We start from the raw sequence: 27345 nt of genomic DNA, 5'->3' as shown, positions 1-27345 counted from the left end.
TCTACAGTCTAGATGCACCCTCTGAAAGAGGCCCACATTCGTTCTTGCATCTTTACTTCCATCCTGGAAATGAACTCCAGGGAAACAAGTCTGATATGTTTTATTACAAGGGTTAGCAATTACGGTGGATACAGGGAAGAGCAGAACGAACTCTCTCCAAAGGCGGCTGGCTCACTTCCTTTGGAGGCCTCTGAACAGAAACAGGATGGACATCTTTTGAGGGTGCTTTATGGACTAAGAGAGGGTCCCTTCCCAACTCTATGGTTCTAAGACTCGGTTATTCTGGGGGTCCATTTTTGGCCCCAGGAGTCCTTCAAGGGCCACAAAGACTGCCAAAAAATAAATAAATACCCCAACAAGAATCCTGGACACATTTTGTGCAAAAATTCATGCACACATTTTTGGTAAAGAAAACAGCATTTTATGCACAGAAAAGTGTTTCTTGGGGGGAAATGCTTGGAGGTTTGTTCTTTGCACACAGAAGTGTGCAAACTTTGTGCCGGATAAGTCTTGAACGGCAGCAATTTTTGCACAGGAAAGCTGCATTTTATACGCAGAAATACTCTTTTAGTGATGTTTTCTATTCCAAAAGCTGTATAATAATTTTGTATGGAATATTTTGGGAACTACAGTTGTCCAAAACTGTGCCATTTTCAAAGACTTTCTTGCAACAGGATGAAAAAAAGTGCTATAATATGAATGACTGCCTGCTTCCATTAAGAACGATACTAGTGAAGAATTCCATTAATAGGTGAATGAAAGGAAACGGAGTCCGTTAGCCTTGGCTTCCACAAGTGTAATCTTTGTTTGGAAGGATGCTCCACAGATTTCCTAGCAAGCCCTTGCCGTCTGTGTAGGAAACTCAGAGTTATTACAAGCAACATTGACGGTCATGAATTCCTGGCGAGAGTGAAGTTGGACTCAAAAAGAGAAAGGGAGAAGAATATTCTGCACCGAAGGCTGACTTTTCCCCTCCTTCCCAAGAAAAAGGCGTTTACCTGCAAGTCGGTGAGGAGGGCAAAGAGGACAAGAACCGTCGGTTCAAAGGAATGCTCCCAGCCAACATTCAAGGCTTGGCTTTAAAAGGCAGAAAGAAAGAAAGGAAGTCAAAACAGAGCAGAAGGTCAGAAGGGAGGCCCCTGCTCTCAGCAGACAAAACCTCTTGTCTTGCAGCACAGGATTCTTTGGGTCTCCCTCCCAAGCAATCTGCCAAATTGGTTTTTGATGCACTGGGTTTTCTAAAAACCACTTCTAGTTTTTAACTGGCTTCCTTTATCTTTTCACTATCACTTTTTAACTTTTGCATGAATTTTCAAGGTATGCTTTCCTTATCTGCCTTCAGCCCTGAACTGGGGGGGGGGGGGGGGCGAGCTATTTTGCGTATGCATAGTGGTTTGAGCATTGGGACTATGACTCTGGAGACCAGGGTTCGAATCCACTCTGAGTCATGGAACCCAGCACTTGACTTTGGGCAAGTCACAGTCTCTCAGCCTCAGAGGAAGGCAAAGCCAGACCACCTCTGAAATTTACCAAGAAAATCCCATGATGGGTGTGCCTTAATGTCGCTGCGAGTTGGAAACAACTGGCAGACACACAACAGCCACAAAAACTATCCTGCTCCAAAACTGATTTGGCCGGCAGGAATCGCTGGCCAAGGTGTCCTTGGCTTGTGTGCTTTTGAGATCCCATGTGGCATCGTGAAAGTCTTATTTGGGGTGGGAAGCAGCCATCCAAAACGCAGGAAGAGAAACTGGCCCAAGAAGAGCCATTGTTTTTGGGTGGGACGGGCGTCACCTGGCTGCCCTGACTCATCCACTCGCTTTGAAGATCGCAGCCAACCTGCCAGGGACGTGCCATTTTGGAAGAGGCTGGGCATGGTGCCATCATCGTGGGATCGCAGGCCAAATGGATGGGGTTCAGCCTTTCCTGGAGGGTTCCTGGCAGGATGCTCGCAGGGGGAAAACAACAGCATTGCCACCATGATAGCTTTTGCTGTTATTGACAGGCTCTGGTGCAAAGGGGCATCTGACCAAGAGCTGGTAAAGGTTTGCTTGGTCTGGGCCTCAAAGCCTGAATCTGGAAGGCTGCAGGCTTTGAACATGTCAGCAGCAACATAACCTTTGCATGTCAGATACTATAGTTAGCATCTGGTGCAACACTCTTTCCATGTTGAGACTGTTTTGTCCCTGCAACCAATATATATAGATAATGACTTGGAAGTGAGATATGTAAACTGGGAGAGATGTAAAATATAACTGCCAACCACTCTCGGTCTCTGTCTTATGCAGACACATACAGCCAAAGATGATCCATAGGTCGCTTTGGTATGATCACAAAAACATCCAAAGGGATAATCCACAAATCACTCTCTGTATGGCTGCACTTCAGTTTCTGTGCGGGTGGATAGGAAGGGAACAAATGCCTTGGAGATGTAGTGCTGAGGACACTGTGGACGGCCAAAGAGATGAATCAATGGACCCTTCTCTTCCTAGAAGCCTGGCTACACTGAGGCTGTTGTACTTTGGACATATCCTGAGAAGGCACTAGAAAAGGTGATCATGTTTGGGAAGACAGAAGGCAGGAGGAAAAGGGGAAGACCCCATTGCAGCTGGGTAGGCTCCATCTAGGAAGTCATGGCTGCTGCCCTGGGTTTGCAAGTCGTGAGCAGGGCTGGGGATAACCCAGGATCTTGGAGGCCTTGCAGTCACAAAATGACTGATTAGAAAAGATGGGAAAAGGTGGAAGATGGCAGTCGGAAAAGAGGACTCTGCCACGGAGGCCATGAATGATGCTGTGAGTTTGCAAGACCTGAGCAGGGGATCTTGGAGGTCTTTCATTCAACTTCGACTCAGTTTATCATGGAGGGAAAACACAGCATTAAGCATTACAGAAGCCGAACAAGACGGCCAGCCTTGCCAGGGACGTTGTGGCTTGATCTTCCTTGCCGCTGCCGCCGCCGCCTCCCTCCGTGTCTGAGTCATCTCAGCCGCTTTGCTCAAATGGATATTTTTTTTGGGGGGGGCAGTTTTGCTCTGTTTTGGCCAACAGAGGCCTAGCAACAGCCACCATCGCAAAGAGGGCTGGGTTCGAGAGGGGAAACGGGACTTGAATCTGGCACCGGTTCAATGACACTTTGGGGAGGAATGAGTCAGAGGGGCTGCACATTAACCAGGGAAAATGTATAGCGGTGCCTTTTAGGAGGAAGACGGAGGAGGTGAGTAAGAGGAAAGAAATGCCAGGAGTAGTTTTCAAGGGTGTTTCTGGGAAAGACAGGCCAGTATCGGCAGGACAGTGAGATCTGAGGATGCACGCCGCCTGTGCAAAGGAGACACAAGTGTGCGCATACCTGCTACGTTTTTGGATGAGTGTGCAAAGGAGGGGAACAGAGGTTGCTAGCAAGAAAAACACACACATGCGCCGCGGTGCACAACTGCTTTAGAGGAGAGAGCCCTGTAAATTCCTTTCTGCTGAGGGAACCGGCTGGAGACTCCTCTGCAAAAGGCGACAGCCACCGGCTGGAATCTGGGCCTCCGAGAAAAAGGCTGCTCTCAGCTGCCAAACTTTGTCCGCCTTCATATGAAACTACCGGCGTCTCAGTTAACAAAGCCTCTGACAGTGAAGCTCCCTTTGGCAAAGGATATTTATGCCTGCTCAGCTCCCCTTTTCCTCCTCATCTTCTGTCTAGCTGGGGGATTTTTAGCAGTATTGACATGGAAGGGTAGTGAAGGAAGGCTGGAGAAAGACTTGCAGTGTTGGGTTGCAGGAAAGTCTTTGCTGTAAACAATGCAATAAAGCATGGCCACGGGTCTTGCTGCAAAAAGCAAGGCAACCTGGCTCACTTGGGCTTTCCTCTCCATCTTTGGGAGCCCAGAGGAGTTCACCTTTCCTTCCGGTTCGGAAATCTCCCAGAGGCCACAGGGCCAACAACCCGGAGCAAAAGGATGTGGCAAACCACTGCAACCAGGTGGATGCAAATGAGACTCACCACAACTCTGGCGACCACAAGCCACCCAGATATCCCTTCTCTCCAAATGCAGTCTCCATACCCCAAATGCACCAGATCCCTCCTGATCTTACAAGCTAAGCAGGGACAGCCCTGGTTAGTACTGGGATGAGAGACCACCAACAAATACTGTAGGCTCTATTCCAGAGGAAGGAACTGGCAAAACCATCTCTGAGGATCCCTTGCCTAAGAACCCCCTGTGCAAACCCCCTCAGAGCTAAGCTGGGCTTCCTTTGCTCCTGCAGGAACCTGAAGAGAAGCTTCCTCAGCCACTAACCCTGAAGAGCAGGCCAAGGGGACCCCCTCCCTGACTGATGTGGGGCAGAGGCTTCCCTGGGACACTCCACTGTCCCCATTCCTGGGGGCATGGGTGGGGGAGCCCACTTGGGACGGCTCCCAGGGTTGCCATGAAGGGCCTCCTTTGTTCTCAACCAGCGTGAGGCTTCCCAAGGAGAAAATGAGGATCAGGAGGGAGGATCATGTGCCAACCGCGCAGGGAGGGCGCGGCCGGCAGGGGAGGGCTGGAGGGTGCCCACGCACACCCTCCTCTGCTGCCTTTCAAATTGTCCAAATCTCACATTCATCTTCCAAATTTCTAGGGGTGCCCCTGGAAAACTAGAGACTCAGCCCCTGAGATGTGGCAATCCTAATCCAGAGGGTCTCACTTGTTCAAATCCAATAGTCATCCTAACACTTGATGACAACTTGACCTTTGTGCAAACCCTATCGATTCAAAAGGGTCTACTCTACCCGGGAGAAGAAGAGGAAAGGGGCCATGCTTGGCAGGAAGGCGAGCCAAGGTTTAAGGCTTGGCATGGCATGCTGCCAACCTTGCCAAGCGTCCCAGCCCGAGGCCTTGAAAAGCTCCCACAGGCCTTGAGGGACCAAGCCTCACGGCCTCCATCTTAGCCGCCTTTTTCTCCCAAGGAAGCCTTTCCACGGGTGCAAAAGCGCTTCTCCGCCATTCTGGGCAAGGCTTTGCCATTGCAGCTGAAACCCCACAATGATTCTGGAAGGGTTCAGCCAGCCCCGCAGGCACAACAAAAGCCAGCCTTTTATTATTTTGGCTGCCAGATAAAAAGCAGCCAAGTATTTGCACACTGCCAGGGAGAGGAGGGCTGGGGTTTGTTTTCTGCAGGGCAGCAGCTGCGCAGGCAGAGCTGGGCGTGTTTTGCAAACAGAGAGAGAGAGAGAAAGAAAGAGAGAGAGACGAGGCCAAGGCTGGCAGCTGCCCCACGAAAGGGTCCTTTTTGAGGGAGCGCTTGGCTGCAGCCGGACCCATAAATGTGGCACCGTGGAACAGGACGTCCGTGGCCCAAAGAGCCCCAGAAGCAGGCCAGAAATAGGCAGCACTACTCCCTGCTTGTCCAGAACTGATTCACAGCCAGAGGCCCAAGAAGGGAGAGAGATATTTTAAGGGAGGATTAGATGCATGAAGGATAATAGTTTCAGAGGCAGCCACTGGCCATGAGAGCTAAATCCAGCCTCCGTTTCCAGATGCAGTCTATCATGGAACAAGAGCGGCTGAGGATATGAAGCCGGGGGAGATGAGTGCACCACTTTGGGAGTTTGAACACAGTTTGATCAATGCAGATGGGTTGTCTTTTTATTGATTGATTGGGTGGCAGATCAAGAAATTGGAAGGGACCCCAAGGCAACGCAGGACAGACTTTGAAAAACTTTGAAAACCAAGTGAAGGCAGTCATTGCAAACAAAGGGATCTTGTAGCCCCTTGGAGACTCACTCAAGGCTTTCCTAGACTGGAGTCTGCTTCCTCAGATACTGAAAGATCCATGTCTTTGGAGACAAGATCGCAAAAATAAAATTCATAGGCACAATTATAACAGTCCAAAAGCAAAGCCAGACCGGAGGCCAAGCGAGCCACAGAAATGGCACAACTCCCTCGCTCCTATCTTTGTTGCCAAGGCACTCTCTCCAAGGAAGGAAGGTGACCTTTGGAAACCACTCTGCACATGCTCAAAGGTTGTGCATTAAGGTGCCACTTAATGTCCATCTTGTAGAGGGAAAGATACAAAACAAAGAGTTGCGTGGCACCTTGAACCGATTCATGGCAACATGAGCTCACCCCAAAATAACCCAGTTGGGCTCCAAGATGCCACAGGGCAGTGCCCTGTGCAGCATGCATAACATGGCTGACCCTTTGGAAGAATGAGCATTAAAGAGGCCCCTTGCCCCTCTGCATGCAAGGAATTGAACACTGTTCAGGAAAGCACCTCTGAGACTGTTGCCACCATTTGGGGCAACTGGGTCCTCCTCCTCCTCCCAACCGGCAAAGGTCACCTTGTCACCTCTGGCCCCTTCCCTCCTCCATGCCCGCCCTGTGGGCGATCTCTTTTGCCCAGTCTGTCACTGGCACAGCTCCCAGGCATGGCATCCTTTCGCTCAGAGGGGAATGGGAACCAAGGCGTGGCGGGCACTTTGCCACGTTGCAAGAACCCAGGGCTGACTTTCTGCAGGAGACTGTCAACAAAGCCTGGCACAAAATCCTGCCATGCGCTTTGAGTTGGAGGAGACAGGCCAGTGCCAACTTGGACGGACTTCCCATGCCGCCTTCTTGTCCCTGCCTTGGTTTTCCTCCTTTTGCAAAGCAACTTAATAATGCCCACCGTGGCATAAAACTGGCTGCCGTCCACCCGCTTGGTTCCTCTTCCTTCTGCCCACACCTCTTACCCTGATAAGAAAGCAATTGAACCATGAAGGGCATTGCTAATTTATGGACCGTTTATCTCTTTGCCAGTTTGCATTGCAGCAAAGGCTCCTGCTACCAACATTCAAACATGCAGTTGCTTTTCCATTGCAAAGAAGGGCATCAGAAGCACATCTGTTCAGACAGGTTAGCCCTTCTTGCTGGAGTATGTTCTTTTTCATTCCTAAGCAATTTTAAGCTTGCTCCCAGTAATGAGAAGTGGAGAGGGTCTAAATACGCTCAGGGTACCATATCCCATCTGGTTTTGAACGCTAAACAGGGTTAACCCTGGGATGGGAGACCACCAATAAATGGCAGGTGCTGGAAACAGAGGGAGCAACTGGCAAAACCACCTTTGAGGACTCCTGGCCTAAAGAAACCCTATTTAGAGCGGGCCTAAATACCCCAAGGGCACCAGATCCCATCTGATCTTGGAAACAGAGCAGGATGCAAAACAGATTCCGCCAGGTGCTATACTTTGATGGATCAAGGTCTTGGTGTTTTGCAGGCAAGGCCCAGTTTTAGTTCTCCCTTGTGTGTAACTTTGGAAGGGGCTGTGGAAACCCACTCCAGGGAGAAGATTCCAGCAAATGTTAGGAAGGAGCTCCTCCCAAGGCAGGGGCCTCTTTGCTTTGGGGATTTCTCAGCAGAGGCTCCTTTGGCTGTGCAGCCCCTGCTTTGCCCAGGGGTTAGACTAGTTGACCCCTTGGGACCCCTTGTAGCTGTTTCCAGTTCTCTGGCTGCAAGTGGGAACTCCCTCCTGACGCACCTGGGGCAACACCTGTGTGGGCCAGCCCAGGAGCACCGGGAGTTGCCAACATTTCACAAGAACAAGCCCCCACAGCAGCCGCCATCCTCCTCTCTCTGCCCAGGTGCCAGTTTGACTTGTTTGGGTGCGTTGTGCCAGAGCTTGAATAGAAAGGAGGCGTGCAGAAACTGAAGGACTGTGTGTACAAAGCTGGTTGTTGCACTGGATAGAGCCTCTTTCCCATTTCCATGTCGGCTTGCCCTTTCCCTCTCCTCGGTGGCGTTAAACTAATATGAAGCACGGAAGACGCTGGGAGACGTTTCAGACACAACAAGGCAACCCTCTCTCTCTCTCTCTCTCTCTGGCTTCACTCTGCCAGGTCACCTTTCCAGCCCTCCGACTCCATGCCCCGCCAGAGGAAGCACAGGAAAGCAAAAGGGCTTCTTGCCTCAAACCTACAAAGACACTTGCAGCAGACGCCCAACAGCCAAGGAGTAAGTGTGTATGTGTACACACACCTGCCTGCAAACACTTGCTGCTTCTGGCACACTAAAGAAACAAAACTCTCAGGTGCACCCAGGCCTACTCAATGGGACAGGTTTCTGTGCCTTAGCTTTCCCCATCTGAAAAACAGGTTTGTTGTATCCCCCAGATAGCAACATTTTGCAAAAATGGGAAAGGAAAGGTGCAGAGATGTCTTCCAAACTCTAAGTCCCAGGATGGCAAGAAGAGGGCTTCTCCTTTTCCTGCCCCAAAGTGAGCCAAGGCCTGGCATTCCCATCTTCCCACTACGGTTGCATCTGCATCATTTAGGGCTGACTCACATCCGGTGGGTGGCTCTCAGATGAAAGATGCCCTCTATGGAAACATGGCCTCCCTCCCTTGGCATGGGTTTCACAAATTAGACACACACACACACACACACAAACACCCCACCCTCTCCTCCCACATTATCCTGGAAGGACATTGCAGCACACTTTTCAAAAGCCTTGTGCCCACTTGCAAACAAAGGCAAACGGGGGAGGAATGGATGCTCCGGCTGCTGCAGCAGCTGCTCCCAGGAATCAACTTCCCTCCCGACGCCTGGAATTACAACTCTTGAAAAGTAACTCACTTGCATTCTTTAGGGCCAGGTTTTCAAACGCAGCCTGTTGTGTCGCCTGGTACTTTTCCATTTCTTTGCATGACTTAAAACACACAAAAGGACTGATAAGAGAAGGGAGTAAAAGTTAGGAAAGGCCTGCATCTCAAAATGCCCTTCAAAAGAAAATGTAACTTAGTGCATCGGTGCTTCCTGACTTTCTTCTTTAACTTCTGAAGTGTTAACTTTGGTTACATTCTGGGCCCTGTGCTCCATGTTGCAATTCAATGGAGATTGCCTAGTCTTTTAATGAAGGGAATTCCCTGCTCATGGAAAGCCAGCATGTCAGGAAGAGGGCTTTGCTGGGATGTCCCTCCTGCCTCCAAATGCAGGCTAAGATGACCCTCAAACACCCTGAAAGTCAGTGAGGCCAAAGAGAGGAGGACCGAGAAGAGGCCATAATTGCCCTTGGCAGGGTTTTCCAAGCAAAGGCAGTGTGACCTGCAGCCCAGTTAGCAAAGGCAACAGAGCAAGAGGTCGGCATGAGATCCCCTGAACACAAAACTCACTTGGGTTTTGTATACACCTTACACACAGAGCCTGAAGGTAACTTCATGCATAAGATCTTTCCTAATTCCCTGCATGCAGGGTTGTGTACACCGAACCATCAGAAAGCAAAGGGGACACTCTCTCAGCCACTCACACCAATGGCCTTGGAACACTTCCGCATTCCAGGGAAGGAAGACTCAACCTGTATCTGAATGCTGGAGGTAGGGCTCCTTGCAATAGCAGTGGGCAAAGAGACACAAAGAGCCCACATGTCTGAATGCCTTTGAGAGTCAGAAAGCTGGTAGTAGTCTTCCTGTCCTTCAAAACCAGGTTTCTGAAACTGTCCTCCTTTCTCTATCAATGCCTTGGCAAGTGGATCCCTGCTTTTCGTTGCAAGAAAAGATGATGATGATGATGATGATGATGATGATGATGATGATGATGATGATGGCAGTTGTTATTGCTGCAGTGGGGCTGAATCTGCACAGAAACACAACCTGCTCTGAAGGCCGTGCCAACTTTTTAAAACAAGACACGAAAATCAACGCCCAGCGCAACCGTCGGAAAAGCCCCGGTCGCTTCAGATTGGCTCCTTCAAACCCCGCAAGGAACAGACTCCGTTCCGGTAGGAGGGAAGCCTGCTTGCTCCACGTGCCCAAAAGAGGATGTTTATGTAGGAAAAAGGCCATACAAATCTCCACTAATGGAAAAAGAATAGGATCACGTTCAACTGAGCAGCAAAAAGGAAGAAAGGACATGGACAAAGACCTACTCTCTCTTCTCCAGCCTCCTCTAGCCCCAGATGATGCTTCTCCAAATCAGGAACAACTCGCTATCCATGATAGGCTACAGTCTAAATAGCAAACCTAACATCCATTGCTGGATCCAAGAGTATCAGGTGCTGGGAAGAGGATAGAGCTTGTAAAAGTTCCTTTTTCAAAGGATTACATCTCCCAGAATTCCTTCATACCTTCTAAGCACTTGGCACACATGTGTCTCCTTTTACATGCAACAGAATGACATTGAGGTCTAGCAACTTTTGCCAAAACAGAACCATGTTTTCAAACATCTCAGCACAAGGGAGACACAGTAAACCCCCATTTCACAAAAGGTATTGGAGGGGAGGTGGTTGCAGAAAGCTTGGGAAGTTCATTAACAGTGTTTGGAAAGTTACTCCTTCTTTTGTTACTTGTTGCAATGCTGACACTTTCTAATTTTGGTGAGAGAGAGGAAACAAAACTTCAACACTGTCAGTCAAAGCGTAACTAAAAAATGGCACCGCAATGGGCCCCTAGAAGAGGACCAGAGTTTGCAGACCCAGGATCTGCTTTGATCCACCTTGACTGCTGCAAAGAGCCACTGCGTTGCCTGTAACAGATTCCTGGGACGTCTCGCTGTAAGAAAGGCATTGGCTGCCAATAAGGGTTGCTGGAAATCTTGCCTCTCTTTCCCAAGACAAAATCCTGGACTAGAGAAAGGGGCAGTCAAGTCCCCCCAAACATATCCAAGACAAGCCTTTGCTGGGAGGACGTGCAGCCGGCAAAACCGCAGCAAGGAACTCCTTGTTCCAAACAGGGCTTGGGATCGGGGAGGAAAATGGCAGAAGGATCCAATTAGAAGGGGAACAGCCAGGAAAGGGGCAGACCCTTTGGCTCGCCCTACTTCCCCCATTTCTTTATTGCCAACTTCTGGAGGTGGCTTCCCTGCCTCGACTTGGTCCAGGAGCATCAGAAGAGGCCAGGTATCCATAAAGCCCAGAATTCCATAGCCCTGAGCCAAGGTGGTGAAAGGGATGTCCAGCTCCATTCTCCAGTGTAGCAAGCCAGCCTGGACTCCAAGAAACTGGGGCTCAATTCCCCTTTGCTCAGCCACGCAAACCCACTTGGTGGCCTTGGGCAATGAGTCACACTCTCTCAGCCTCAGAGGAAGGCAGTGGCAAAAGCCCCAGAAAACCCAGTGATAGGCTCAACTTAGGGTCCTGCCAGTCTGAAATGAAGGCACACAACACCAACAACAATGGCCAAGGAGGGTCCATCCCTCTCCAAGACCATCGGCTTCACCTGGGACACTCCTCCATTTTAAAGCCAAACTGTGGCTTGCCAGGAGCCGCATCCCCATAAATCCCAGCCCGGGAAACAAAAGAGCGATGGCGAAGGGCGTTGGCTGGGACTGAGTCCCTGGCACAAGGCGTGCCAGCCCCTCCCAAATCCACAAACACCAACATCTGGTCCCCATGCCAACAGCCAATCTGGGCCTCCCAGCACAACGTCCTCATCCGCCCCCAGCAAGGCAGGAGTGGCCCACAGCCGGAGGCGCCACGTGAGCCCAAGGCCCAAAAGCATGGCGGCCATTTCCACCAGAAGGACCTTGGCGCGCCAGTCCCTTCAGGGCCTTGCCTGCCTCCTTTGGGGTTTCCACACGTGACGCACGCACATGGCTATGGTTGCAATGCAACACTCAAGGAAAGAAGGAAGGAAAAGGAGGAAGGAGGAAAGTCAAAAGGAAAGGAAGAAGGGAGGGAGGCAAAGAACGGAAAGCAGGATGGAAGAAAGTGAAGGAAAGGAGGGAATGGAGGGAAGGAAGAAAGGAAAGGAGGAAAGGGAAAGATCATGTCCAAACATTCTCTATCGCTCCATCCTCTCAGCCATGTCACACTTTCCCATTTTGACACTTTCAAAAAGTACTGCCAAAGACTATTGACGTACTCTGTGTAAAATTGGCATGTGGCATTTTTGCGCCAAGGACAGGATGCTCTAAAAAGAGCATTTTCTGCATAGAGAAAATTCCCTGCAAATTTTGCACAGAGTGTGAAAATTATGATGGTTCCTCACAGGCTGCATCTGCTCTGCAGCACTAAAGCAGTTTGACACCGTTTGAACTGCCACGGCTCAAGAGTGTGGGATTCTGGGATCTGTAGTTCCGTGAGATAGCCACGACTGTTAAAGTGATGCCAAACTGGATCAGTTCCGCAACATGCAGGCCCTGAGAGTCCCGAGGCTCAAGAAACACGTTCCTCAACCCGCTGATGATATTTGCTCTTCCCACCTGTAGCCTTGCTTTTAACTGTATCCTTTGCTAACTTATATTGCAAGCTGTCTCAGGCCCCATAGATCAGGGGAAAGGTGTGAAACGCATAAAACCAATAGAGAGATCAATTGCCAACCAGGTACACAGCCACACCTTTCCCCAGCCTTTTTTGGGGGCAGCCAAGACTGTGTGGTTGAGAAGAATGCCTCTGTCCTGCTTCCGCCCAGCCTTAACCCCTTGCTCCCCGTGGCACTTGTTGCAACGCAAGGGCTGCGTGCCGATGACAAGGCGGCCAAGTGTCCTGGCAAGATAACCACCTGGCCAGACCACGAAGCACGCCTGGCAAGCCAAGATACCCACAGCTGTTTCCACCCAGCCTAGGCTAGGAGATTAACTCGGGCAGAGTTGTGACTGTGAGCGACACGCCCTGAGTGCGAATGACGCCTGAGAAGTTCCCTTCTTCAAAGTCTCCTCCTTGGCAGGGCAACCCTGGCCACCGCAAATAACTAGCCAAGGGAGCACCCTTGTCCCTGGCAGAGGGAGGAGGCAACCCTCCAGGAGTCCTGCAAGGGAAGGAGGGGGAAAGCGCAAGGAGTCTTGTGAGCAAGTGAAGTGAGCATCTCAAGAGCTCTAAGGGGAGGGAGGCGTCATCCATGCAAAGGGGAAGCAAGGTTGCTGAGTAGCGCAAGAGGCTTCCTCCTGACTCTGAGCATCACAGAGAGTCACGAAATGAACAAAATGTGACACCCGGGGCTTGCTCCTGCCAAGGATCCTCACCTGCATGCGCTCGCTGCAAGTCTCTATTCATGCGCAGGAAATCCCTAAATTGCTGTTGTTGGTTCCCTTGGCTGACTCACCCCTCTCTCTTTCTCCATCCTGTCTGGGGCTCAGAAGACGGACGGATTGGTTTTCTCTTAATTCAGTTATATTCCATCTTTATGTTTATTTTGGAGAGATTTTAAATGTACACAAAAGTGAATTAAAAGACCATGGTGCTATAAATGCCTTAAAGTCCCCCTTACCCAAAATGGAGAGCAGAAGTGTCACTATTTCAGCCTCCCATGAAAAAAGGTGTGGGTTTTGGGGTGTTTCCGGATTCCAGATTCGTGGGACTTGATCTGTATTGAGGGATTGAGTTCAAAAGTTTGGGTGAGTTTTGCCATGTATCCTGGCAGCTGTGAGTGCCAAGGTGCCACCTGAAGGTTGCGATGGAGCAGCTACAACAAGGAGGAAAGGCAAGAGGCGTCCCATGGATGGGAAGAGTAAAGAAACCACACCTGCAACTGTTTGCATTACAAACATGGCACTGGTCAACAAGCGGATGTTCTCCCAAAATTCACCTGCAAAAGTACACCATGGTTGAGGATACTGGGCACTAGAGTTCAAGTATTCCCCCTCCAAAGAATCATATCCCTCACTGCCGCATTGCCAACCTTCTGCGTTCTTCTACTATATCACTTTATGAATGGCAAGTATACAGCAATGAGTAGTAACTTAGCGTAGTAAATAAAACGGGAGCATAGGGCTGTCCATCCAGCTACCGAGAGCATGAAGGGCCATACTGACCCCATATTGTTCCCGTTGGGGAACTTGGGCCCATCTCCCCCCCAAATGGCTCCCAATTCCAGCTTCAACACTCGGCCAGGATTCCCCACAAAAGTGCCGAATTCCAATGCTACGCACACACAAAGCCACAACCTCCGCTTCCTCCACCTCAACATTTGCAGGGAGGCTTCCGAAACTTTGCTCATGAGGACTACAAACACACAATGGCCAGAACTACTGTATCACGGTGAGCCTGAGGAGTCAAAGCTCAGGCTGGTATTATATGGGATCTCTCTTGGGGTTTTAGCCAGACTTTAGTTGCAACAGGGCAACTGTGGCCCACAAAAACCATCAGTCTAACCCTCCTGGGGAACATATCCTTTGTAGATATCTGTGGGGGACATGATTCCTGGTTGCCCTGCAATTGGCTAAGGCTTAGCGTATTGGAGTCCTCCCTGTCCATGGCTAGGATTTCAAGCACATTCCAAGTCCAAGGCTCCCCTCCTCCAGCCTCCTGCCAATCGGGACCTTAGGGAAGCCAGCCGGGGAGAGACTCCAACCAGAGCAGACACATGGGCTCCTCTCCCCAAGAGAGAGAGAGAGAGAGGAAGGCCTCCTCCAAAGGGATCCAGGAGCGCTTGCCTAAGGAAGAGGAGTCTTGTAGGGAACAGCTCCTGGGATCCCTCCCGAGGCCTGGGCCCTTGGGACTGGCTGGCCTCTCTGCACGACAAGGCGACCCAGAGAGCGCCAGGCCTTGGGCCCCAGAGGCTGGCCCATCCCTCCCCGCCGCCACGCCCGGCCCAGTCAGAGAGGCAAGGCCCAGGCCAAGGCTGGAGGAGCTCTGAGAGGCAGAGCCCCTCGGCTTCTCCCAGGCTTACCTGGCCTTGAGCTCCTTGAACTCCTCGCGGACCTTGGAGAGCTCGAGCTGGAGCCTGGCCCGCTCCTTGGCCACCGAGTCCAGGGTCTTGCGGGCGTCGGCCAGCTCGGCCTCGTAGGCGCCCTTGATGCCGCTGACTTCGCGGCTGACCTCCTCCTCGGATTCGGTGATGCGCAGGCGCAGGCCGGCGTTCTCAGACTCCAGCGAGCGGACCTTGTCGATGTAGACGGCCAGGCGGTCGTTCAGCTCCTGCAGGTCCTCCTTCTCCTGCAGCCGGGTGATGCGGGCCGGGGACAGGGGCGTCGAGGGGCCCCCGGCGCTCCGCGTGCTCCGCTTCCCGGACTGATGCTGCTGCTGCCCCGAAGGCGTCTCCATCCTCGGCCTCGGCCTGCTCTGCTTCTCCTCTAGCCGCCTTCGCGCTCTCTTTCCTCCGCTGCAGCAGCAGAAGCTCTGAGTCACTCGCAGATGGCGCCTCTAATAGCCTCGCCTAAGGGGCGGGGCCACGGGCCACCCTAACCCCGCCCCCTCTCCCCTCCCTCCTCCTCCTCCTGTCAAAGCCAGCGCATGCGCAGAAGGCGCCGCGCGCTCCGCTTGCAGCTGCCCCTACTTCTCTTCCATTGCAGCAGCGTCACTTTTGGGCTGCTCTTCCCTCCCAAGGGATTCTGGGATTTGGAGTTTGGAGGTCTCTCTCCTGCTCCCTCTCTCTCAGTCTGTCTCCATTTTGGCACCACTTTTTAATTGCTGGAGTTCCTCCCTATGGCTGTGGAATTCTGGGATTTGGAGTTTGCAATGGAGACAGAGCTCTCTCTCTCTCTCTCTGATAGGGAAGGACAAATGTCTCAACTACCCTTCCCAGGATTCCACAGCATGGAGCTGTGGCGGTTAAAGCATTGTCAAACTGGGTACTATAGAAATGGTGCAAGTTTGGCCCAGCTTTTTAATGCTTCACGGCTCCATCCTCTGGGAAAATAGGGCTCAATGTCTCCCAAAACTACACATCCCAGGACCTTGTGGGACGGGAAGATGGCAGTGAAGGCAATGCCAAGCTGCATGCCTTTTGAGGCCAAAGTGCAGCTGTCGTCTCTTACTTAAAAGAAATACATCATAACAAATAGTAGCTAAGACAAGGAGGAGGCTGCCCCTCCTGGACAGAAGGCAGAAATGGAGGACCGGTCCTGGGAAAGGAGGACCGGTCTGTGGAAGAGAAGAGGAGGCTGCCTTGGAACTGTCCCCGGGGTTTTATTGCATTTGCCCCGCTTGCAGGAAAGGCTTGCTGCCGGTGTCCGAAAGTGGGACCGTCCGCCCCGTGCCTCTCTTTTCCGTCTGCTCCAGGCCAAAGCCATCTGCTTCCAAGGAGACCAAACATCCCTCCCAAGCATGGCTAGAAACCTGGAGGGAAAGCCCCACCTGGTTTCCCAGCCGCCCGGGCGTGAGTCACCCCCGTCGCCATGGGAACAGATGTGCGCATGCATGGGAGCGCACACAAACACACACAGTCCACACAGACGCACCACGGTGGCCGGCCCTTTCATGAGCCAGCCATCTAATATCTCCCCGGCAAGAATGAGTCACTGAGCCTCAGGAGCAAGAAGAAAAAAGCTCCTCTCTCGCTCTCCTGCAACCGGTCCCAAACTCATGCCGTATTGCACTGCGGATGCCACAAAGGGGACAGGGAGGCCGGTGGAAAGGGGGGAACCCAGGCACGATGCCCACAAAAACTGGCATCATCTGGGTTTGATCTTGTTTCGAACCCACATGATTCACCAATGTGTCTTTTAGCTGAGCCAACAGTGTGATGTGGCAGCTAAAAAGGCCAATGTGATCCCAGGCTGCATCAATAGAAGTGTAGTGTCTAAATCAAGGGAAGTCATGGTGCCGCTCTATTCTACTTTGGCTAGGCCTCACCCGGAATAATAATCCTGTATCCACGATTCAAGAAGGATGTTGAGAAGCTGGAACTGTGTCCAGAGGACAGCAACCAAAAGGATGGAAGGCCTGGAAACCATGAAGCCCAGGGATACGTTGAGTCTGGAGAAAAGAGGTGATATGCTAGCCCTGTTTCAGTATTTGAACGGGTGCCATATTGAGGAGGGAGCAAGTTTCTTGTCTGCAACCCTTTATAACTGGCAATTCCGAATGGCGGAGGGCATCAAGGAGAAGGGCTGGACTACAGCTTTGGTCATCTACATAGAGATACCCCAGCCGTCTATGCTCTGTTATAAGTCAAGGGCAGGTTTTGTGGCAGAAAGTGGGAGGAGGACAAAGACACCAGACATTTAAAAAGCAGCTGGGAAAGTGGCCTGGCAGAGGACTAAGCAGAATGGGGCCAAACTGGGACCTTTGGAGGACATGCCAGGAGGCCTTGTCCCTGGCAAAGAGAGCCTTTTGTTCTGCCCCGTTGTTGCTTAGACAGGTTGGGGAGCTTTCCAGATCAATAGGGAAAAGCTGCCCAACCTGCTGGATGGAAAGAGGGCAGTCCTCCCTCAGCTCCCTGGGAAGAGAAGGCAGCTCCAAGAGCCCTGCCCTGCCTTCACAACCCCCATGAAAGAGGGATCCTCCTTGGGCCAAGCTGCATTCTGCATGGCTCTGTATGGAAACTGAGAGGACAGAGGGGTCAAAAGCCAGCTCAAGCCCCGGATCTTGATACGGAAACAGAGTCCAAGCCTTGCCTCCCAGTTCTGGGGAATGCGTTGGAATAGAAGGAAAGCAGTGTCAGTGTTGGACTATGACTCTGGAGATCAGGGTTCGATTCCTGGCCAGGCCACAAAGCCCACTGGCTGGCCTTGGGCAAGTCACACTCTCTCAGCCTCAGAGGACGGCAAAGGCAAACCCCCCTCTGAACAAATCTTGCCAAGAGAGAGAGCATTGATTCCACAAGAACTGCCTGGGTTTGGCCTGTTCCTGTCAGAAGGGATTCCTAACATGGAATGGAAAACCTTTCTGCCTCGCCTTCTTTCAGGTAGCAGCAGATCCTTTGGTGCCTCCTGCCTCCTCCTGGCAAATCTGGACTGGAAGCCTCTGGAGGGAGCAAAAGCCCATTTGGGCCGCCTTAGGGTCTCCAGAAGGCACACAATGCAGATTCAGACCACTTTCACTGCCGCTATACAGGTCCAACCGCCATCCTATTAAATCCTGGGATCTGTAGTTTGGTGGTGTGCTTAGAATTCTTCCTGCAGTGCCTGAAAACACTAGAAACAGGACACAGGTGTGACCATTCCCATCTGAAACTGGGATAACTCTGCCGGGGAGGGGCTCCGCGCTCCAGAAAAAGGATTCCACTTTTAAAAAGGCACAAATGCAAGGAAAACAGGAAAGAAAGGTCCTGCGGCAAAGGGACCCTTAGAGCAGGTAAAAAGGCCTGTTTGGAGGAAGGGCCGCCATTGCCGCCGCCGCCGCCGCCACCTCGGTTGGCCATGTTTTGCTGCGAGGGCCAAAGAAGCCTTGAGTAATCGGTTCAGGCAGGAAGCAAGACGAAGCAATTAAAGCAAATTAGAGGGGCTGAAATGAACCAGAGCTTGGCTGGAGGCGGAAAAGAGGAGCAGCCGGCTCTGCTTAGCTCTCAAGCTCTGCCTGCATTTGGCTCCTTGCGGGGGGAGGAGGGGGGGCATGGCTGTTCTGCTAAGTATGTCGATGTGTCCAAAGTGCGACAGCCTTTGTCCTCTCCTCTCCCACCATCCACTGCTATCCATGGAACTCTCCTCCAGTTCATTTCCTTCCTCTCAGCCTTCCTCGCTGTCCAGCTTCCACAGCCACACGCAGAAATGGGAAGCGCGATGGAATGGACCATCCTGACTTGAGTATTTAGTTATCTTTCCTTACGCTTTGGGATCTTCGCGGCTGCTGTTCCAAGTCCTCCTCTTCCCATTTCTTGACTGCAGTCTCCAATCTGATGAGTGACTGAGCCAAAGGACGGAAAAAGTAAAGGGTATGGAGAAAAGGTACAGCGACCCTAGGAACAAGAGACCTTGCAGGCGCACAAGTCTGGCTTCCTGGACGGCGTGGGCTCTTCCTCATTCCCTCTGTCCTCCTACATCTCCATCCTCTGAAAGAGGGCTTACAGCTAGGACCCATTCATTTGTATTTTTGGTAATCCCAGATGTCCATAGATCTCTCCTCTGATGCCACATTTCAAAGGAGATGATTCCTATCCTTTTTGCAGCTTTACATTGGGAAATGCTTTGGTATTTCATGATGCGCCATCCACAAATGACCCAAAAGGCAAGCCAGGCTGGAGGTGGGGTTGGACTGGGGCAGATCTTTGCAAAAGGGAGAGAAAGCATGACCGTTAGCGCATGAGCGGATCATAGCTTTCCATGCAGAAGGCTTGTTTTTAAAAAGGATTGCAAAAAGCAAGGAGGGAGGAAAGAAAGAAAGAAAGAAAGAAAGAGCGGGGGGAGAGAGCGGTGGCGAGGCTGCTGCCAAACCCACAGGCACCCAAACTCTTCCAGGCCGCTAACAGGAAACAGGCTTCATCCCTGGCCTTCGCTCCCTCAGTTTCCATGAGCGTAGGCAGGGCTCACAGGACACACAAGAACAAACGTTGGCCAGGCTCTCAGATGCCCTCTTTCCAGACTTCTAGGGCAATGGGTGGCAGGGGTCCCCTCTTTGCCCACATCCTTGCCATTCTTGCATGCGCACACCCATCGTCCACCTCCAGGCCCTCTCCAAGGAACGGTTAACTTCAGCTGCAGAGACCCAGGCGGAGGATCTGGTGCCGAAGCACAAAGTCAAGGGATGTGACTCATTCCTCCCCAAAAATGCCAAGCCAAAGGAGAGACAAACAAGACCAGGCTGCAGACATTTCTCTCCCCCTCCTTTTCCTCAGCTTCGTTTCTTGAAAGTCTTTCTTGGCTATGCAGAAGATGTAACCATCCTACAATTGTGGAAGGCAGATTTGTGCAATGAGAGTTCATGGTGACGTGGCTAAACGACGTGGGTTTCTGCGCAACCTGGACACACTGTGCATAGGTTTGTTTAATTTCCCATAAGCCACAAAAGGGTGTCGTGGAGGTCGCTGGAAGTCCAGGTGTGGTGATGCTGGAACTGCTTTGCTCAGCAGTTTTCCTTCCCTTTCGACATTCGCCATGCTCCGCTCTTGCGTGTTCAAACCTGCCTTTGCTGCCTTGGAAGCGCAAAATGCCATGGGTTTTCCCCCCCTTTGGATTTCCAACAGCAGCTGAAAGGATCCATCCTCTGATCAAATCTGCACCCGGGGGCAAAAGGAGGGGCAGGAAAAAAGATTTGCAAACAGTTGAGAAATGGTCCAAAATCCATGCTTCATGAGCGCTGAGCTGAATGGTCCACGGTTCAGCCATGTCAAATTCACAGACGGTTGCTTTTTGCAGGACTGGGGATAGTATTTGAAAGCTGCCCAGTTCTAAAAGACTTTCTCCCCAGGAAAGAAAAGGGCCAAAACGACATCCTTCGAGGAGACAATGAGCAAAGAATCATATCCCTTCATGCCATGCTGGAAGTGGCCAGTTCCTGGCCTTGAGAGGGCTGCATTTCCCCTCTCCTATGCGCCCTCGACCCGTGGCCCCACACTTTGCATGGGGTCCAGGATTAAATGAATGGCATCCTTCCTTCCCTCTTCTCCTAACCCTGGCCAGCTTTCTTCCTGGGAGAAAGCAGGGTGCTTCTGAGAGGTGATCCGGCAGGTGTGCCAAACGGCTTTGCGGGCGGCTAGAGAGGGATAAAAACCCCAAACGCTCTCTTCTTTCTTGCCAAATTCTGGAGGGCGAAGGTGGGGAGAAGCTGGAAGAGGGATTAAGCCTCTCCTAGCAGAGGAACCAAGCCCTGCAGGGCTCTCTGCAGACACTTGCTACAGCTGCTGCTTCAATGGCAAATTCCTCCCATTGAAAGAGATGAGAGGAAGGCAAAAGGAGGAGAAGGTCCTGGCATTCAGCCCTCAAGAGGTTGAGCAGAAATAACACTCTTTGCACATAGAAGGCAAAATAGCAAAAGTGGCAATGCTGGAAACAAATGAGCATACGCTGCAACTGTCCTGGTTTGGCAGGGACTGTCCTGGTACCCCATCTTGTCAGATGCTTTTCCAATGCCCTGCTTTCTCTCTTTCCTCCTCCTCCTCCTCCTCCTTTCCTGGCTGTACATTATAAGGCGGAGAAACGGGAAGAAATCCAGAGGGGACAACATTTCCTTGTCAAACTATAGGACCATCTCCACAAAAGGCACAATTCTAAGCATCTCATTTCTTGTTGTTGTGTGTCTTGGGGTTTTCTTGTCACGGTGGCCTTCCTCTGAGGATACCTGTCCAAAGTCAGTCATTGGGTTGGTTTCCACGGCTGGCCAGGGACGTGTCTGGGTGCAAATGCATGTTTTCTTTCTTTCCTGACATTGCAACAACAACAACAACAACAAGGAAACCCCCAAACCCTCTGGTTTTCAAGATGACACCTCACCCCCTTTTGCACTTCCGCACTCGCTCCATTGGGCTTTCCTGGGGCTAGTCGACATGTTAAGTGCATTATGCAAAGTGTTGCAGATTTCCAGACATTTGCATTGCTGGTTAGTTGTCCTCCATTTCCGGTGCAAACTCACATGGATTCCCCTTCCCTCGCCATCTCAGTCCAGACAGCCACACTTGAGACAATGCGCAACGCTGCAGATTTCCGCCAATATTCCACTAAAAACCACAACACCTTTCAGAAGTTCCCCATCACCACAAAAAGCCAAACTCCTGCAAACCATCTGCAGCCGGATCTTATTCTGTTTGACTGGAACAAGGAGTATTTTAAATTACTGATGCAGCCTAGTCCTTAGCTAGAGCAGGAGATCCAAGCTTTGGACTCACTCCACAGTTGCTAAAGGAACAAACTGGGATCATGCTGAACAAGGAGCAGAGCCGGGTTCCAGATACTCTGCTCCTCTTGCAATCCAAAAGATGGACTCTGGAAAAGTTGCCCTGGGACCAGGGGGGACTTTAGAAGCCACCTTCCTGGCTGCGTTTCCTCTTCTTTGGTTCCTTCTGCTTTGGAAATCAGCATTGGGCTTAAAAATAAACCAGACCCAGCCCTAAGCGAGCCAGGCCTAAGGTTTTCGCTGGGGGTGAGTCAGAGGATGGTTTTGTGGTCTGCAGGCTCTCTTTGTGGTGGTTTCCGTGGCAACGGAAACAGGGAAACCCCAAAGCATCTGGTTTTCAGTAGGCCGCCTCACATGCCTCCCTGGCGCCGTCATGCGCCATTGAAAAGGTTGGGAGAACCAAGGGGGAAACAACTGGGGCCCAGGCAAACAGCAGAACTTGCTCCACACAAAGGGAAAGCCAAGGGCCTGCCTCTCAAGGATGGCCAACCACAAGGGTGGGCAACAGTGGAGGGCAAGGCGGACGCATTAGACCCCCGCCACCAGAGGACTGCACCCCACTATACCTGCCCTTGCAAAGGAGAAGAGAGAGTCTTCCAACCAGACACCTTTTAGGGAACATGGGGGCATCCTCATGCATTGCATAATTGTTGCTTACTATTTGATGTTCTTTTGGTGCCTGTTTATCAAACCATTTCCTGTATTGCTATGTACTGTATATGTATTATCCCACTTGAGAGTATGTATTTTCCCTGGAAGAAGATTAACCATCCATTATGAAGCCAAGCCCTCCCTTCAGTCCATCTGCCTTGGTCCAGGCCTTGGAGGTTGAGAGGAACTGCTGGACTTCTGACCCTCTCCCGCCACCACTCCCTTCTTCTCCTTCTGTGTCATGTCTTTTTAGCTTGGAAGCCTGAGGGCAGGGAACCGTCTATCTAAAAAGATGGCATGTACAGCGCTGTGTAAATTTACAGCGCTTCATAAATAAAGGTTAATAATAATAATAATAATAATAATAATAATAATGTTTTGGGGGGCCCTGTACCCCCATCACCTCCTCTCTCTGTCCCAGATGGTACCTTCTGCCAACCAGTTCCTGGAAACCAAGCCCTCCTGCTAGTTGCCTTTGTCCAAACCCTCCAGGAAGCAGCAGCAGCAGCAGCAGCCCTTCAGCCTCTCCATCCCTCCCCTTCTTGCTGATTTATCTCCAGAAACAAAGGCGGTTCTGCTGATTTCCATTCCCTGCTGAGCCGACTCTAAAAAGTGTGGCTTTCCCCACAGACCAGAAGATGGGCCGAGCAGGGCCTGGTCCAATGGACCTTCCACCCCACTTCACCCCAAGTACAAGCAGAGCAAGATGGGCAACTTACGCGGGTCAGGGAGGTGCTTCCCTTTCCTTCACAAGCTAAACTGGTGACAGGGAGCCCACAACTCTTTTTGCTGCAAAAGCTCCACAGATGCCAGTTTGTTTCTGGGCACAATTCAAAGTATAAAGCTGTATACAGCTGCATCTACACTGTAGAAGTAATGCACCTTGACACCACCAAGGAATCCGCCAGAAGAAGGAACTGGGAAAAGCAGCTCTGAGTCTTCCTTGCCCAAGAAAACCAAAGGCAATTCATGGGGTTGCTATGTGTCAACTGGCGATTTGACGGCACATACACCCTCCTTATAGCACAGGGCCTAAATACACTCAAGGCACCAGATTCCTGTCTGATGCTGAAAGCCAAGCAGGTGAGTCCTTGGTTGGGAGGCTGGAGGCTCTATTTCAGAGGAAAGAACTGGCAAAACCACCAAAAACAAACCCTATTAAATCCATGGGGTTGCCATAAGAAGTCGACAGGCAACTTGCAAACACACATACACACTGAAAAATTTGGCTAGGAGAAGTCTGGGCATATCTTGCTACTAGGACTCTTGATCATTTTGCAGATTAATAACCTAAGTCTGCAAAGGAACGAAGAAGGTCCCGTTGGCCCTTGGCTCTCTCTTTGATTCCCAGTGGTGAAATGCAGGCTCTTTCTTCTGTTTCCATTCCGGCCGCCCTCCCTCTAACTCAGCCCTGGCTGGGAAGGCTGCTGCTGGTGGCAACAACCCATTCCCTCCTTTGTCTAGTCTCCATTTGGCTGGCAGCAAGGCCTGGAGAGACCGCCCTCGGCTGCCAGGAAAAGCAGAGGACAAGGCTGCCATCTCCTGGAGACCAAGGATGGGGAAGGAAGCGAAACACTACAGCCACACAGTAAAACCAAGCCAAGGAAGCACAAAGCAGCAGGCAAGCTTTCAAGCCGCACAGGACTCTTCTCCATGCTGGACCCTAAAAGGCTAAAAGCAGGGAGGAGGGAGGTTTTGGGGACAGAGCAAAGGCAAGAGTAGGTTGGGAGAGATATAAACCCACATGTTCGGATGCAGTACAAAGTGAGAACAAATGCTGAGGCACAAAGCATATTTACACAGTTGTGGGAATGGGGTCATGGAGGGTAAATAGGATCCGGAAAGGTGTGCCCTACGGTGTTCCTTGCCCTAAGGTGCCTTTCAGAGCTTTTCAGTGGTCATTTAGTGTTGATGTGAGGAAGCAATGGATCTGCTTAGCAAAAGGTCAAGTTTCTCGGGGTTCCAAACTCTCTCTGAGAAGATTTGTTTTGTATGTCTGTAGTACTGAAGACTCTTGAATTCATATACAGTATGTAGTGTGCCATGAAGCCATTGCCCTTCTTCATACCTCTGCTAAGGAATCTCTGGACATCTTTCAGTTCTGCCCTTTCTCTTTCTTGGCTTCCTTTGTTCAAAGACTGCAGCCTTTAAATCCTGAACTGTATCTCCAGAAAGGCTGAAATGTTCTGCAACTGGTTTTTGGGTGCTGCCATTTTTAATATGGGGTGGGGGTACATTGGCCAGGTGGGCTACCAACTGGCAGGTGGCACCAAACCCCACCCCAGGGAGCCCAGGTTGCAGCCAAGGAAGCTCCAATAGCCTCGGCCAAGAGGGAGGGAACTGGGGAGGGAGGAAGCCACCGGCTCTGGTTTTGAATGTCACCCCAAGCCGACAGAGGAGGAGGAGGAGGAGGAGGAGAGCTGGGCAGGGAGCCATTTTGCTCCAGCGGCGTTGGCGTCGGCGTCCCTTCCCTTGGGCCAGCTGAGCTCACCTAAGCCGGTTGCCAGATGGCCTGCCTTCTTTCCAAAGGAGGATGGGGGGAGGAACCCCCCCTTGCCTGTGGACTATGGGGAGGGGAGGTGTGCAAGCAGGTCCCATCGTGCACGGCTGCAACCCTACCAGACGAGTGGCTGACATCTCATGAAGCAGCAGGGTCCCCTGTTTTCCTTCCTTTGCTTTAAAGGCCACCTCACTGTTGGGGAAAGGGATGCAAGGTTGTGTTCCCAGCAGGGGATGGGAAACAAACAATTGCAGGGTTAGCTACCAATACCCTAAAGGCACCGAATCCCATCTGATCTGGGAAGCTAAGGGGGGTCAGCCCTGGTTAGGACTTGGATGGGAGACTGCCAGTGAATCCCAGGCGCTGAAGGAACTGGCAAAACCACCTCTGAGCCTAAGAAAAACCTGTGGAAATAATGAGGTCGCCATACATTGATGGGCAACTTGGAGGCACACACACCAACAGACAAATCAATCGACCTATTGATCTGTTTGGCAGGGGAGGGGAAATCTTTGTCTCTGCCGAGGGGACGCACACATATAAATCAGAGCAGTTTGGAAATGTTAGTTATGGCAACTACAGTTATGGGAGTTGCAGTCCTCAATACTGTCTGTCCACAGGGTCTGATTTTTCTCCACCTCTTTGCTAAAGGTGGATCTTGCCAACCCAAGTCCATGGCAAGGGGCACAGCAAGGCCCATCACTCCTTGCACCAGGAAAGGGAGGCAGGGAGCTAAGAGATGACAGAGCAATTCTCGCCCACCATTTATAAATCAATAAAGCCAGGTGGGTGTGATTTATAGCGGGTGCCAAGTGCGGAGGCCTTGTAAAAGAGCCTTGCGCTTTCCTTCTCTCCCTGTCCTCCCATCTTACTTCCTCACAAGAGCTGCCATGAACCAGGTGGACACTGGCATTCGCTGGACCCAGAGACCTGTTACCCCCCCCCCACCAAACCAAACACACATGCATTGCTCCATGGTTACATTCACACATGCATCCTCTGCTCCTGACTTTACAAACTTGGACTCCTCCTCTGTATCTATCTTCCAGTCAACGTTTCTACCATGCCTGAGTGGCATTGCATACCCTTCAGCATTTCATACTTGAAAACTGGGGCATGCAACACCAGAGTGTGGTCAAGATGGCAAAAGGTATGAATGAGGAAGAACACACCAGTGAGGAGAGGATGAGGAAGTTTGTCTTAGGCAAGTGCCACTCTCTCAGCCTCAAAGGAAGACTCCTCTGGACAAATCCTGCCAGGAAAACCCCAGGATAGGCTTGCTGCCATAGGGTTGCCATCAACAAGGGACACTGGCCAACCCTATGAGGGACTAGCCTTCTGGACCTGCGATTAGGGACATCCTAAGGGTAAGGCTGTGTAGGAGTGTGTAAAATGGCAGGCTGTGTACCCACGCTGCACGGTGCCTTTGCATTCAGGGGTGACCTTTCTATTTTTCACCAATCTATCTGATTGCTGAGCAGTGTCCCAGGAGCAGATAAAGTTGCCCGCATTTGGGCTAGGGTCTGAGTCACCCACCCACCCTTTCCAGAAAGATCCCGTTATCCCCCCTTCTGTCTGTCTGCAGCTCCAGTGAGATGCAAACAGGCACCAGGAGGAAGAAAAACAGGAGCTGGAGGGAGGGTCTTTTTGCAGAAAGTTGGTGCCAGGCGCTTGTTTTCTCTGCTCCTGTTCCACCCCTGGCACCAAGGCAACCCCTCTGGGTCTTCTCTGGTGCCATGCCTTTGGCACGCCGCCATCTCTGGTCCAGACTCCCAGAAGGGCAAACTCCATCTGCCAGGATGCAAGGCGCTCCGGAGAGACCCTCCAGGCCTCGTGAGGGCCATGGGATGACTGTGCCACGAGGGAATCGGCCAACTTACTCCTAGCTAATATGCTAGAACTATTGTGAAGAACAGCTGAAATCCCCACAGCCCAAAGGAAGGGCTGAGGATGGTCTTCCCTGCACCTGCAGCCCCTGCACAACATGGGCACCTTGCCTCTGGGCCCCTCCTCCCCCAAACTTGGAAAGTTACTCTTGTAAAAGTAATCCCTGCCGTGACTTGCCTTAGGATGCATCCACTGCAGTTACCCAAGACAGTGTTGAAAAGTCACCTGTTTGTGATGGGTATACAGTGTGCTCTTGGGTTGACAAAAAGAACGCAGCAGAAAGAGAGTTCCTTCTTACTTTGGTCATTTTTCTGCTCACTGCCTTTTTGTGATTTTTCTGACTCCAAAAAGTCGGCAACCGAAGGGCAGAAAGCTTGACAAATTAATCTTTGCCAGAACTCCTCTCAAAACTCCCTTTAAAATGTAACTGGATCCAGGGCTAAGTCAGAGGGTTTCCTGGATGATAATTCCCAGAATCCCCCCACCCAATACTAGTCAAAGTGGTGGTCTGTGGACCAGGGCAAGTTCCTGACCCATTGGCTGCCAGTCCTGGGGCAATTTTGGGGGGGAGGAAAGAAACAACTGCAGCCAAGGGGGCACAATCCCTGGCACAACGGAGGAAATCATGGCCAGTCCCCCCCACTTGAGAGCCTGGGAAGGACTACCTTAGCCAGCCCTACTATTCCACTGCAGAGCTCCTTTGTGTAATCCTACCCTAGGCAACCTGTGAATAGGCCACTGTTTCCAGGCTCCAAACCAGCAGCGCCAGGGACCCCCCTCACTTTGCCCACCTTCCCCTCCTTTGCACCGCTTCCTTTCCTTGAGTTGCCCATAGCTCTGTCCTTCCACCTCTCCTCCTCCTCCTCCTCTAAGAACTGGCAAGTCCAGCCAACAACACCCACCACAATCCCTTCATCCATGCAATACACATCTGACTTGGCATTGCATGCA

The 27345-nt window shown here is 51.4% G+C and overlaps 1 protein-coding gene across 4 annotated transcripts in view; it reads right to left on the bottom strand.

Moving 5' to 3' along the window:
• The window catches only part of LMNA (lamin A/C), a 40876-nt gene that overhangs the window by 10088 nt on the left and 3443 nt on the right, over positions 1-27345 (bottom strand). For all 4 annotated transcript variants that reach the window (XM_042439230.1, XM_042439231.1, XM_042439228.1 and 1 more), the window contains one exon: positions 14539-14970. In XM_042439230.1, the coding sequence (XP_042295164.1) occupies positions 14539-14912 (374 nt within the window). In that variant the 5' untranslated portion in view covers positions 14913-14970. The remainder of the gene's footprint in view (positions 1-14538; positions 14971-27345) is intronic.

This window comes from Sceloporus undulatus, chromosome 9 (assembly GCF_019175285.1).
Source record: "Sceloporus undulatus isolate JIND9_A2432 ecotype Alabama chromosome 9, SceUnd_v1.1, whole genome shotgun sequence".
Taxonomy (NCBI): Eukaryota; Metazoa; Chordata; class Lepidosauria; order Squamata; family Phrynosomatidae; genus Sceloporus; species Sceloporus undulatus.
This window is presented reverse-complemented; position numbering and strand designations above follow the sequence as displayed.